At 44.4% G+C, this 15120-nt stretch overlaps 1 protein-coding gene across 1 annotated transcript in view; it reads left to right on the top strand.

Moving 5' to 3' along the window:
* Positions 1-603: 603 nt before the first annotated feature.
* ppfia2 (PTPRF interacting protein alpha 2) overlaps positions 604-15120 on the top strand; it is a gene marked incomplete at its 5' end in the record, with an annotated part of 192302 nt that continues 177785 nt past the window's right edge. Inside the window, one exon of the mRNA XM_080420769.1 lies at positions 604-852. Coding sequence (XP_080276895.1) covers positions 604-852 — 249 coding nt within the window. The remainder of the gene's footprint in view (positions 853-15120) is intronic.

Genomic DNA, 15120 nt, shown 5'->3' with positions numbered 1-15120 from the left:
TACAGTACAGATTACTAAGCACAAAATATATCACTTGCATTCATTTATTTTTACAGTATTTCTGATGGCTTTGTGGGATCATCTATTCTACAGTATATGAAAAGTCCAAATAGATCCAACAGGTCACTACAGTACATTCTATAAAGGCTCAGGTCTGATTCATACTCGCACCCACACGCAGCTGTATGCTCAAGTATGACTCAGGCTTCGGGCTGTCACGATTACAAATTTAAGTTGACAATTAATTGTCACCCTAATAATTGCATTGAAAATTGGAACGTATGAATAAAAAATACATTTCTGTTTGCCTCGTCTAGCCAGACCACCGTTTTTTTTTCTTGTTTTTTTTCTGGTTGCATAGTGTTCTGTCACTATGAACGTCAGATCTCACCCAAAAAAAAGCTATTAAAATACGCGATCTAGCGCAAGGCACGTTTTAAGCTGTGGCGGACCTGCGATGGAGTTATGATTTTTTCCTACTGTATCATTCATCCTAAGATATCATAACATCATATACATACATCAACAGGTAAGAAAACCGTGGTCCAAAATTCCCCTTTAAAACTCTCCCCACTCTTCCTTGACTCAACAGAGGAGGCAAAGATGATGTGCGAGGTGATGCCCACCATCAGCGAGGACACGGCGCTGAGCCAGCGCGGCTCGCAGAGCAGCGCCTCGGACCCGGACTCCCACTTTGAGCAGCTGATGGTCAACATGCTGGACGAGCGCGACCGTCTCCTGGACACGCTGAGGGAGACCCAGGAGAGTCTGTCCGTGTCCCAGGGGCACCTGCAGGACGTCATCTACGACCGCGACTCGCTACAGCGCCAGCTCAGCTCCGCCCTGCCACAGGTAATTTGCATGGAGCCAATCGACAGTGCTGACTTGTAATTATAGCTGTTGTTATAGTTTAACGTAACCCTTTAAGATCTGGGAACGCATCTGGGTGTCATTTTTAGATTTCTTTGGCTATTCAAAAATAGCAGATATACAAGCTCAGAGTGCCGCACTATGCGGCAAGTCTTTGAATGTATACCGGTATATTTTTTTTAAAGCTTTTACTCAAATCTTTGCTTCTGGAACTAAATATTTTCAGATGGGGGGTCCACGGACAAATACATATAATTTCGGGGGTCCCTGACATGAAAAAGTTTGAGCACCACTGATATTATAGCAACATCTATGTGTTTCAGAGAACTGTTAGGGTTTAGATCTGTAGAATCCCCAGAAGCAAAGATTTGAGTTACAAATGTTTGCTTAAAAAAATATATATTCAAAGATTTGCACATATTTCACGATTTTTCAAAAAATAGCAGATCTACAAGCTCGTAGCTGGGGAGGGGGGCTATAGTGTGCAAGTGGTCCTCATGGTATTTCAAACCTGCAGTGTATTTGAAGTCCACTGAACCTACAGTACCCAAGTTGTAATTGATTACTCCGGATCGATCTATTCCTGCCATAGTATGTAATATTCATTAGACATTTGATGGCTCCAAAGGCCTATTCACTGCGTTAGGAATATGAACCGACTTCGCCAATCGATACATGCTGTAAGTCAGGCTCCCTCACATGACCCGATCTTTCAATCATGTTATACTTGAATACGCTTAACATTACAACGCAAACACGCTTCCGTGCCCTCCAGTGAACAAGTTCTAACATGCTATTATGTGCATTAGTGCAGTATTGTTTGTTGTACTGCTCTGAGCTGTTATTGCCTTTCACCCGTTCTGTATGTTTGAGGTGTCCTTTAATATGTGACAAAGTAGCAGCCGTTTAAATGCATTCATTTGATGTTCAGTCAGCCATGTGATTATTAATATTTAAGGTGTATGTGTAGTTAGCGCTGTGAGACATCATGACATGGAATTCCTCTTTTGAAAATGTAGAGTGCATTTCATAGTGGTGTTGTCGTGTGTGTGTGTGTGTGTGTGTGTGTGTGTGTGTGTGTGTGTATGTGTGTGTGTGCGTGTGCGTGTGTTTGTGTGTGTGGAGGGGGGAGGAGGTAATTGCATGATGATTCCCACAGTAAGCAGAGATTAGCACATTCTGAAAGTGTGTCAGTAATTCTAGTCACAAGTTTCCCCCACTTGCGGCGCAGACTCCAGAGGTTTGTTGGTGGAAGAGAAGAGTACTTTGTTCGCCCAGTCATTTGTGTGCTTTCATGGGCGCACTGTTTTAGCTAATTGGCTCACGTTGGCGCACGTTATTTCTTTCAAAGGCTTTTGGGGGTTAAAAATTATACTCCCTCTTTGAAATAATCCCCCCCCACCAGCACAATTTATATCTTTACCTTATGAGCCTTTAGAATTAATGTACTACTACTTTATCTTCTTGACAGATCACTCCATGTCTACACTCTGCAGTATGATGTCAAGCTATGATATTCTATCAGTAGCATTTGTTCCTCTCAGCATGTGTAGGTTTGTACTCGTGATCTTACGTCCTTCAGCGCATATACTATTGTCTGGAGCCCTCATCCGCAGCTCAGAAGTTATACTATAGAGATCACTGCATTAAAAGATCTACAAGACAGTGCAAGGAATGCAAATTGAGGCACAACAAAGTACCCCAAATATCACACCATTCACCAGGCTACTTCTATTGAGCAGAAAATGCAAGCCCCCCCCTCCCCCCCGCTTGTACATTTGAATGCATAGCTGGTGAGCTCGTCACAGGCATACAGTATAATACTGTATATCTTGCGTGGGCACATTGGAGAATGTGAGCCTATATCTTGGCCTTCGTGTGTAACAATTCACGCCACTTCACTGATAGAGGACCCATCCAGGGCCAGCCAAGACAAAATTACAATTTCCGTGTGGGGTGTGTGTGTGTGTGTGTGTGAATGTGTCTTTACTGATACCAGTCCTCTGTCACTGAGGCCTGCAGCACTGGCAGGATCAACCATCACAGGCCTCACTGCAACCTGCTTTCCTCTCATTCCCACATTATTTCTCACATTATTCTCCTTCTATTGTTCCGTCTGTCCTGTCACTGTCTTCTCTCTTAATATTGCTCTGGCTCCCAGTCGCATCTCTCTCTGTCTCTGTCTCTCTCTCTCTCTCTCTCTCTCCATCAGAGGTCGTGGCTCCAGTACGTGCGTCATGACACATTCCACAGATCGTAGTGACATTGCCCCCCACTCCCATCCCCCCATCCCCCCAACCCCCTTCCACGCTTCCAGGCTGTAGCGTGCTTAACAATCCAACAATGCCACTCTCCCCTCCTCTGCTCTCTCACTCCTCCTCCTCACCCCTCTGTCACCCCAGCCTGATCTCCAGAGATTACCGTAACATTGCACGGAACGAGTGCACTTCATTCCGTGGATAGCCGCCTCGGAACTCCCGAATTGCGTGCATATGTACGGCGAGTCCCACGGTGGGCGTAACCAGTCGCAACCCGGAAAAACCCGGAAGCAGAGCAGTCCCCACAAAAAAAATTACGATTCTGTGCCTATCGGTACATAACTCAAACGGCGCTGAGTAGGCACAGGCGAACGTCCCACCGTTCAGGACGGCAACTCGGTCGCCTTAGCTCCCTCGGTGGTCCTTCACGGGGTGACAGTTCGCCTGTGACTGCGCGCCTCCGAAATGGTTTTGTCACAAAGGGAGCGCCGTACATATGCACGCAATTCGGGAGTTCCGAGGCGGCTATCCACGGAATGAATTGCACTCGTTCCGTGCAATGTTACGGTAATCTCTGGAGATCGGGTTGGTCACCCTGCCCTCCATCTCCTGGCTCGGTTCCACAACACAAAGAATCACAGTGAAGAAGCTATGGCCAGTGGACAGTCGCCCGTATACCCGCATGCCACCCCTTTACACCCCAAGAACCCTCTGGATTGGATGATATACTGTACTATACACATAAAGGGCCTTTAGCAGGCATTGCCTTACAGAACTGTTTCCCAAACACTGGGTCTGGACCCATTTGTGGGTCGCGGACACATTTTTACTCCTCCATTGACTAAACCATTTCGGAGGCGCGCAGTCTCAAGCGAACTGGAGCCACGTGAGGGACCACCGAGTGAGCTAAAGCGAACGAGTTGCCGTTACTCAGCACCGTTTGAGTTATGTACCAATAGGCACAGAATCGTACATTTTGTTGTGGGGACCTGCTCTGCTTCCGGGTTGCAACCGGTTACGCCCACCGTGGGACTCGCCGTTCATATGCACGGATCTTCGGGTTTTCTAGGCAGCTATGCACAGAATGACGTGCACTGGGTCCGTGCAATGTATACTAAATTGTGTGAGATCAGGCTGGGCTCACAGATCCTCTTCAGTCGCAGGTCTTTCTCTGTTATTGACAGCCCAACAAGGGTAACTTTCTCTGTTATTGACAGCCCAACAAGGGTAACTTTCTCTGTTATTGACAGCCCAATGAGAGCAAAAGGGTAGCCATTGTGGCTTTTTATTTTCATTTCTCCAACCTGTAGGACACTGGTTAAATGTAGGGAGTAGGGACCCCCAGGAGTCCTTGGGGGGGGTCCCCCGCTAAATGTTTGATAGTTAGGAACCAAATGGACACTTACGGGTCCATTTGTTTACTTTCAGAAAACACCAAGGAATTTACAGTGTAGTTTGGGATCCCATAGATACAAAGGAGAAAAAAAAGGACCAAAGGGGGGTCCATGGCCTAATGCATATCAAATTGGGAGTCCTTGAAATTAATATAAATTAAACATTTATTAAAAAGAGTCCTACTGTAGGACTCCAATGTAGAACAATGTGCCTGTGCCTCCATTCATAGGCTGATGAGCAATGTATCAAGTGAGGCGACCGCGAAATTTGTCCAAAAAATAAATAAATATGTACTACAATGTTTAATAGGCTAAGGAGACATTCGATCTTAGCATAGCATATCACCAAATTAGCTATATTTAACTGACTCCACAATAGGCTACAATGTGTTACACAAAATATCTGGATCACTGGATCACATCTTAAAATGAGGAGAGGACTTCTCCAGAGCAATTTATTTTCCACTTCTATGGTGGCACAATATAGCACAATCATTTTAACCACTTTAACCATATTTTATACTTTGGCTATTCAAAAATAGCAGATCTACAAGCTCATAGCGCGGCACCGAGTGCCGCGCTATAAGCTTGGAGATCTGCTACTAATTTTTGAAAAATCCTGGCACAAAAATGTTTTTTGAGGCGGAGGGTCGCAGCAAAAAAAAACATCATTTTGGGGGTCCTTGACATGAAAAAGTTTGAGAACCACTGTAGTATATAACCACTCCCCTTCCCCCAATACTGCCTGTATTGAGACACACGCATACATGCATGCAGGCGGGGAGTCAGGCAGGCAGGCAGGGAGGCAGGCGGTGTTCTCAGCTGTGTGTTACTGTAGTCAGAAGGCCCTGGGGACCACAAAGGCCTTCCTGCCTGCCTGTGCTGTTCATTTGCTGTTTGCCAAACATGGCCCTCGTGAAGACACCGCTTCCAACCACTGCACCCAGCATCAGCATCTGACCCCAGATCTGCTCCCCAGATACTGACAGTAAACCCTCTAACCGCTGCTCTCTCTCGTGCTTTGTCATTCACTTTCTACTCTCTCTCTCCCCTCCTTTCATCTGCCTGTATGAAGCATAAAGCAATGATTGTTGGCCATGCTGAACATTTGGCTATTTTCGCACAACGTAGATGAAAAGAGATAGATTTCCACAAATCTTGATACTGTACATGTTACCTGCTGGTTTATGCTGTGTATATATGTAGATAGCTTAGATTTTTGTCTCTCCTTGACATGTTTTTCTTTACAGTTATTTACCTCCTTGAAAACAACAACAATTATAAACAAATTTCACGTTCTCACGCACGCACGCACGCACGCACGCACGCACGCGCAGACAGTGACACACACACACACACACACACACACACACACACACACACACACACACGTACACAGATCCAGTGTCCAGTACACGTGAGTAATGGGGTGGTCACTGTGTGAACGTGTAAATCCTCACTAACGGACACTCAGTGGCCTCAGTGACTCCCCAGACGTTGATCCCAGGCGCTCTCCCCCCACCCAGCCAGACAGTAATAAGATAGCAGCATATTGATCACTCTCTCTCTCCCTCTCTCTCTCTCTCTCTCTCTCTCTCTCTCTCTCTCTCTCTCTCTCTCTCTCTCTCACATACATACACACACACACACACACACACACACACACACACACACACACACACACACACACACACACACACACACACACACACACACACACACACACACACACACACACACACACACACACACACACACACACACACACACACACACACACACACACACAGGTTTGTATTACTATACCTGCGAGGACATCAACATTTTACGACAGCAATTTTATGAATTTTTTATTTTTGGGCATTTTAGCCGTAAGCCTAAAGCCAAAAAATAGCAGATCTACAAGCTCACAACGTGTCGCGCTGCGACACGTTGTGAGCTTATAGATCAGCTATTTTTTGGTGCATGACACTGGAAAATGACAAGTATATAATAAGTATAAATCATGTTTAACTCTAATTCCAACCTCTACATCTAAACTCTAAATCTTTAATCCTGGCCCTAACCCCAACCTGAATCTTTTCCTAATTGTAAACGTATCTCAAAAAATATGTTTCAACCATAAAACGACCATTTCGCTTGTGAGGACAAAGAAAACGGTCCTCACCACGTCTATTTCTCACATTCTGCTAGACTTGCGGGGACAGATTGCACTAGATTGTTATACGGAGCAACCGATTGATCGTACGGGCCCTGCTCATTCATGAATGTCAGACCAGCCTCAGCCGAAAGCTCGACAAACAAAAACACTTGTCTCATCAAGCATGTATGATTGTCAGTGGTGGAAGAAGTAAGTAATAGTAGCAATACCACAATATAAAAATACTCTGTTACAAGTAAAAGGCCTGTGTTCAAAATGTTACTTGAGTAAAAGTACAAAAGTATTGGCATCAAAATATACTTACAGCACCAAAAGTAAAAGTACTTAAATGTTTGAAAATAGCCGATCTACAAGCTCACAACGCGTCGCATCGCGACGCGTTGTAAGCTTGTAGATCGGCTATTTTCAAATAGCCTAGGTATAAAATAGGGCTAAAGTGGCTAATGTATGTTTTAATGTAAAGTTTTCAAAAAATTTTTGTGGAGTAAAAGTACAATATTTGCCTCTGAGATGTAATGGAGTAGAAGTAAAAGTATTGAAAAATGGAAATGCTAAAGTAAGTAAAAAATACCTCAAAAGTGTACTTAAGTACAGTACTTGAGTAAATGTACTTAGTTACTTTACACCACTGATGATTGTGCAGGAAGATGTTTGGCCACTGGTCGGTTCTTATGAAGATTACTAATTAGAGACCGTGGTAAATTTATCTGAAGGGTAAGCACAGCTCTCGCTTGATGATGCCCATTAGGATTAGGGGCCGTGTCATTAGCGCGCTAGCTGCTCTCTAAAGTCATTGATCACCCCCCACTGTGCTGAATTCCCCCCTCCTTCACATTTTGTATTAACCCATTAAGACTGTTAAGCATCTGTGTGTCATTTTTAGATTTCTTTGGCTATCTATTTCTTTGGCTTCTTTGGCAAGCTCATAGCGCGGAACCGAGTGCCGCGCTATGAGCTTGTAGATCTGCTATTTTTGAAAAATCGTGAAAGTCTGTGGCAAAATCTTGGATTATATATTTTTTAAAGCGAACATTTGTAAAATATTTTGTTCCAGGAACCCCCAGAAGCAAAGATTTGAGTTACAAATGTCCGTAAAAAAAAAGGAAAAAATCAAATATTAGCACAACTTTTCATGATTTTTCTAAAATAGCAGATCTACAAGTGTATTTGCTATTTTTGAATAGTCCAACGAAATCTAAAAATGACACACAGATGCATTCCCGGTCTTAAAGAGTTAATCCTACAGTACAAGGCAGAGCTGTTCATCAAGAGCACAACCACCAGGTGTGTCCTCTCGTCACCCTCATAACCCATTCAATGAATCCGGGAACGCATCTGTGTCATTTTAGATTTCTTTGGCTATTTGGCTATTCTCTGCCGTGCTACGAGCTTGTAGATCTGCTATTTTTTTAAGCAAATCTTGTATATATACATTTTTAACTCAAATCTTTGCTTCTTTACAGCAACATACTCTACGTTCTTTTAAAAAAAGAATCCTGTTAGGATTTCAGAAGACATTTGTATAATCCCCAGAAGCAAAGATTTGAGTTAAAAATGTTCGCTTCAAAAAATATTTATATTCAAAGATTTGCACACATTGTCACGATAAAAAAAAAAAAAAGCAGATCCCACAAAGCTCTACGAGCTTGTAGATCTGCTATTTTTGAATAGCCAAAAGTATAACATAGTGGTAAATGACTTGACATTTGCGGAGACAACAGCACACATGAACCTAAGTCTGGTTCATGTGCTGTTTTGACGGTGCAGGCATCACCCACGGTCTCCGCAAATGTCAAGTCATTTCACAGTTATTGCGGTCAGCGCCCGGAGGCGCGAGGGCGCGCTTCCTCGGCCTCAAGCTCCACTAAGTCGGCGCGCCTCCGTCGTGGACAAGCGTGTGCGTGTGCACGCGTGTTCAGCGTTCCCCTAGCGTAGCTTCCTGGTTGCTATGTGGGGGGGAACAACAAAAGACAGGTCCGCGTCGGCACATCAAAGCCCCGCTTCTCCGCGTTCTCCTTCTCCTCCTCCTCCTCGGAGGAGAAGGAGGACGGTTTATTTCGCGAGGAGGAGCTCCTCCTCGCGAAATAAACCGTCCTCCTTCTCCTCGGAGGAGAAGGAGGAGAAGGAGGACGGTTTATTTCTCAGCCTCACGTAATAAACCCCCGCCTCGCAGCGCCGCGTCCTCCTTCTCCTCCTCGCGAGCCTCGCTAATAAACCCTATCTCGAAAAGCCCCGCCTCGCCCCGAAGCCCCGTGCCTAAAAACGAGCGCTCTGTCTTCAATCTACCTGGTTCTCCATTCACCCTGTGACATATACATGTAGTTGGAATTGCTGCATACTGCACAGTCTGCATGACACATGTATTGTGCTTAAGCGGGTTAGGAAAGACGGAAACAGAGGAAAATCCCTCGGCTCATCTTTCTTGTTGTTTGTTTGTCCCCCCCACCCAACCCCCCCCCCCCCCCCCCCCCCCCCACACACACACACACACACACACACACACACACACACACACACACACACACACACACACACACACACACACACACACACACACACACACACACACACACACACACACACACACCGCTCCACCCACCCTCCCATCCTCCAGTGTCTTTGTTGTTTAGACAAGAGGCCCTGTGGGCTCCAGCAGCAGCAGTCAGGCAGTCAGCTGGTCTCCCCCGGCAGAGGCAGCACATGATGTGCCATGATTACCGTTATTGTTTGTTGCCCCAGTTCATGCCGCCCGCGGGCTAGATTTACGGTTGATGCGTGGCAGAGAGAAGGAGGTGGGCTCTTTTACAAAGACAAGCAGGAGTACTAGGGCCGCACCAGCGCACCATGGTAATGACAGGCTTAGTTTCCCCTCGTCGACAAGGCTCTCAGTACCAAGCCTTATATACTTTGATAATGGTGAAAATAGCCGATCTACAAGCTCACAACGTGTCGCAATCCGACATGCTGTGAGCTTTTTAACAGTTTGAATTTGTTTCTTTTCTTTGATGTAGAACACAATCATCAGCTACAGTATAATGACATCCCTAAATTAGGGATGCCATGCAGGCTTAATGTGGTTTAAACCCTACATACTTTACTGTTTACTGGCAGTAGCTCTGGATTCCTCCAGCTGTGAAAATGTACTTGAAAGGACTTGAATTCACTGTAGAACGTCATACATTCATTATCCACATCAGTCACCTTGGAAAATGTATTTATTCAAGGCCCTCTGTCCGCGGTCATCATTTGTCCTTTTGTATCCTTGCTCGCATTCTGATAGGCAATTTTAGCACAGTTTCACATTGATTCCATATTGATTTACAAAACTAACCACTTTTCTCTCGTTTTTTATGCTCAATTTCTCCACCTAAAGCCATGTGTTTACTCCCATTCCATCCTTCTTTCCTCCATCCCTCTTCCATCTCCCTTTAATCTTGCCCAGATTGACGGAAGCAGGGGCGAGCTTTTGGCAGACGCCGTGCTCACCGAGTGTCTATAATGGCTCTGTCAGAGATGCTTGATCAATACCCTTGAAAGATTAAGCTCTGATTAGGGAGACAGATCTACCCCGCCTCTGAATGAATCATTGATGCCAGACAGGGCGCTCTGTCCAAGAATAAGCGCTGCATTCTGCTCGACTCTCATTTGACTGTTTGTTGTTGGTGTGATGGCGGTAGTGAGTGGGGGGTATTTGTGGGAGAGGGAGGACAGGGAGATGTGGTGGTGGTGGTTCCGATCAGACCTGCTATGGTGAGGAGTTACCACTGAAGGATCTCCCGCAGATGTAATTATCTCTGTGATGAGCAACACTGCGGGTCTTCAGAACTCTGTGAAAAGTCAGGAAGTCACAAGAACTGTTACAGTACGTGTGGCGCTGAACAGAGAGAGTTAGCGATGACTTATACACGGTCTTTCATGTCACCATCTCACCCGTTCAATTCCAATTTTGTTGTTGTTGTATGAGGGGTTCAGCTGTGAGTGATTAGGAAGCAGTACAGCCATTGGAGTGTCCCTGTAATAACTATGGTTATTGCATGGTGGCATAATAACAATATTTTTTTTACATGAACGGTGGCTCTGTGGTTAGCACTGTTGCCTAACAGCAAGAAGGTCATGGCTCGAACACGACTGGGACATTACTGCGTGGAGTTTTAATGTTCTCCCTGTGTTCACGTGGGGTTTCTCGGGTGCTCCAGTTTCCTCCCACACCAAAAGACATGCATGTTAGGGAAACCTTCCTGCCGGTCATCCCATTAATCGCTACATTAGAGCTAGTCCCTCGCACTGATCAATGGCCCACTGCTCCTAATAGTTGGGTTAAACACTTGAACCCTCCCTATTCTGGGTCTAATTTCGGCAAGCATATTTAGTGTAGAGTGAAAACAGGAGGGGGCCTAGCATAGAGCCCTTGGAAATCTGGTCAACGAAGTATACGGTTTAAGTGGTTAATTCAGAGGTTGAATTTCCCCATGTGGGAGGAATATCCTAACATAACCACTTAAACCATATGATATGATCCAGAATGCCACAGCACACTTGGTCTTCAACCAGACAAAATGTTCACATGTCTCCCCCCTTCTCCGCTCCCTCTATTGGCTCCCAGTTACTGCCCGCACAGAGTACAAAACACTGATGTTGGCCTACACATCAAACAAAGATAGCACCCCCATATCTTAAAAGCCTGATCCTCCAGCTCACTCAGAACAGCTGACACAGGGAAGTTGTCTGAACCGTCGCTAAAACATCTTGGACAATGCTCCACACGTGACGTCCCAGACTCTTTTCCCTTCTGGCTCCCAAACTGTGGAACAAACTCCCCATTCCAGTTAGAACTGCAGACTCACTCCCGAGAGATACTATAGGTTCAATTGTTGACCTGGCATCCTATAGTTTCTATAATTTAACTTTTGATATTGTACTGTTAAGACTGATGCTAGGTTCTTGGTTTACCTATGATCCTAGATTATTGAGGCACGACACTGTCTCTATGCATTTGATGTATGTGTTAACCTTGCTTACTGTAAGTCACTCTTGATAAAGAGCGTCCGCTAAATGCCTAAATTGTAATTGTGAATCGTATACTTAGTTGACCGAGGTCCCCCAGTGCAGAGGTCGCACTAAGATGGTCAACTGCCAGCCAGAATGTCTGGAATTACGGTTTATAAGACATTAAAGGTAGGGTAAGTGATATTTTTTGGTTAAAACAAAAAGTATTTTGTTAAAAGGTTAAAGCACTATATTCTGATAGTAATCATTGCTATAGAGTGTTTGTTCAGTAACAGGAGTCTCCCCGTCTCTCCAGCTCTTAAATAAACAGAAAATACATTTTCCGGTAGGTGTCAAAATCTCAGCCAATCAGGAGAAAGTACCCATTTTTAAGCTTCATTTTTATAGTGTTCCAGTTCCAATTTTGCATGCTCATTTCTTAGTGTCATCACTTTGAATTTCACTTGTTTAATCTATATCCTGATTGAGTTCTCTATCCTGATTGGATAAAATTGGAAATTAAACTGAAACTGAAACAAAAATGCATTTTCTGTTTTATAAAGAGCTGGAGAGACAAGGAGACTCCTTTTACTGAACAAACACTCTATAGCAATGAGTACTATCTGAATAAATAAAAAAATACTGGACTTGTCAATTTTCAATGCATGCCATGAACGACATTACTTATTTACTTATACTTATATACTTCCATACTGTAAATAACCCAAAAGAGCATGACGTTACATCACTTAACAAACACATTAACATGCACGGTCATCCATAATGTTCCCTATGACCAACTTCGTCCGGTGAGGTCATTTCCGCGTACAGTAGTTTCTCCTGTCCCATTGTGCTCCTCAGATAGTTTTTAATTAGTTTTAATATGGAGAATGAGCGCTCTGGGTTGTGATGGAGAATGAATGAGTCAGAAATATCAGAAATGTTGTGCAAGCTTTACTGAAGTGAAATATTAATTTGCGTCTAATTTGCTGCAGTTAACACATCGTATGCCAGAGGTTTATTAAAATAGGGTACATCTAGTGCCAGCATATCTTCCATCCACTTACGCTGATATGTTTCGTGCTGTAGAAGCCCCGACAAGGACGTGCATGTAAACAAAGCGTGCGTGCGAGACGGCGGAGGGTCCCGACTAACGCCTAGAACAATAATATTTCTAACACGATCCATTGCAAGAGTGATCGCCGATCGAAAACGGCTCATTTCCACCACGTTAAAAAGCTTTTAGTCAAGGAGTTAACGTTGGAGCGGCCGACCGGAAGCATTTTTGACATGGATCCACATCCGGCCTCTCCTTCTTAGAGACTCCTTGGATGATCCCAAAGTTTCGTTAGAGCGCCCCACGTGGGAAAAAAAAAATATATATATTTTTTAATGGGCCAAAAACGGTCCGGACCGTTTATGGCACATAACGCATAGCTTCTCAAAAACGGTCCGGACCGTTTTTGGCACTCAATGTGTTAAGATATACTTACAGGGTCCCCACGGTCATGAAATTCCTGGAAATATTTTGAAATAAAATAAAATAAAATCCAGTACTGGAAAAGGTTTGGAATTGATCAAAGGTCCTGGAATTGATCATGGGTCCTGGAAAAATATTTGGCTATGCATTGTTTTTGGCTATTGTTTTTTTTAATACAAAACATTTTCATAAACATGTATAACATTACACAAAATATGTAACATAAGTAGTTTTTCGCCGAACGGGCTGTGTAACACCCCATCCGCACTGCCAGCGATGCGACGTGACGCGAAGCGAGTGGGCGATGAAATCTCATTAAAATACATGTTTTTGAATGAGACCGTCCTGTCCTACCGCGAGCGACAACGAACCGTGCAACGACGTCGTCCACCCCTCCTATTTTCGCTCAGGGTCACTATGCCCTAATTTTGCACGAAATGTTGAATGAAATTGTACTATTTTATATTCTATGCTTTATTTTTGCTACACTGCCTATCTTTGGGCATTGTACATAGGAGTAAGAGACACATTATTGCGCGGAATGATTGTTTTATAGGCCTGGAAATTGGGCTAAATATTCTGGAAAAGTTTTGGAAAAGTTTTGGAAATTCATTGCTAAAAATGTGTGGGGACCCTGTACTTACATGTAAGATACACTTTTTTGTCTCTCCGTATTGGAGCTCAACTTGAGTTATATCCATTCATGTTCACTGAATTTCGATCATTAAACTAACATGCTGCACTGTTGACGTGTGTTTGATGACGTAGGATTCTTTTGGCAGTTGATGACACAATGCAATTTGGGTAACATTTATTTGAGGGGGCAAATTCATGTCACGTAAACGCAAACACAATTAACGCTAAATTACTGATGAATTAATGATGAACTCATACATTAATTCATCATGAACTCATCATTAATTCCTTGTCCTCACCATTAACTTATGGTGAAGTCACTATGACTGAACCGAGTGTAATATATCATTAGTTAACCCATTCAATCCGGGGACGCATCTGTGCCATTTTCAGATTTCTTTGGCTATTCAAAAATGGCAGATATACAAGCTCATAGCGTGGCACAAGCTTGTAGATCTGCTATTTTTTGGCAGGTAGGGGTAGCGAGGAGGTTTGATCTCTGGTGGTTATTCACTTGCTGTTTATACGTCGGTGTTCATACTGTTTTGTATGTGAGGTTTTTGTGGCAATGAAGCCTGCCTGCTCAGTCTGCATCTCAAAAACACCTCCACTCATAAGTGCAGCGCGGGACAAGTGTCTGGAGATGATAAGAGCCTTCTCCCACTTGTATGAGATGCAGTACACTGTGCTATCTGAAGGTACTTACTCTATAGGAATCTGAACAGCAACCTGGATGGTGAATAATTCGTGTTTTGGAGACGACACGGTGAAGGCAGGCCCGCTCTGAATACTTTGATGTTATCTCGTGCCCCAGTCAAGGTGTGTGTGTGTGTGTGTGTGTGTGTGTGTGCGTGTGTGCGTGTGTGCGTGTGCGCGTGTGCGCGTGTGCGTGCGTGCGTGCGTGCGTGCGTGCGTGCGTGCGTGCGTGCGTGCGTGCGTGCGTGCGTGTACGTGTGTGTGTGTGTGTGTGTGTGTGTGTGTGTGTGTGTGTGTGTGTGTGTGTGTGTGTGTGTGTGTACACAGTATGTGCACGGGTGGGTGGGTGGAAATGGGGATGGGGAGGGGGGGTGTTTGTGTGGATAGAACTTGGGCATGACACAGACCCTGAGGCTAAAAATACAGAAATTCTCAAGTCTTAGTTCACTCACACACACTCACACACACACACACACACACACACACACACACACACACACACACACACACACACACACACACACACAAGCACATATGCACACACTTACAGTACAGTACACTCATTGCTCGCTCTACCCGAGCGAATTAGAGAACGGGTCCCAGGAGAGACACTTAAGTGAGCAGAGTAAAACGAGGTTA

Source organism: Gymnoscopelus braueri (genome assembly GCF_963280865.1).
Source record: "Gymnoscopelus braueri genome assembly, chromosome: 23".
In the NCBI taxonomy this organism is placed as follows: domain Eukaryota; kingdom Metazoa; phylum Chordata; class Actinopteri; order Myctophiformes; family Myctophidae; genus Gymnoscopelus; species Gymnoscopelus braueri.
This window is presented reverse-complemented; position numbering and strand designations above follow the sequence as displayed.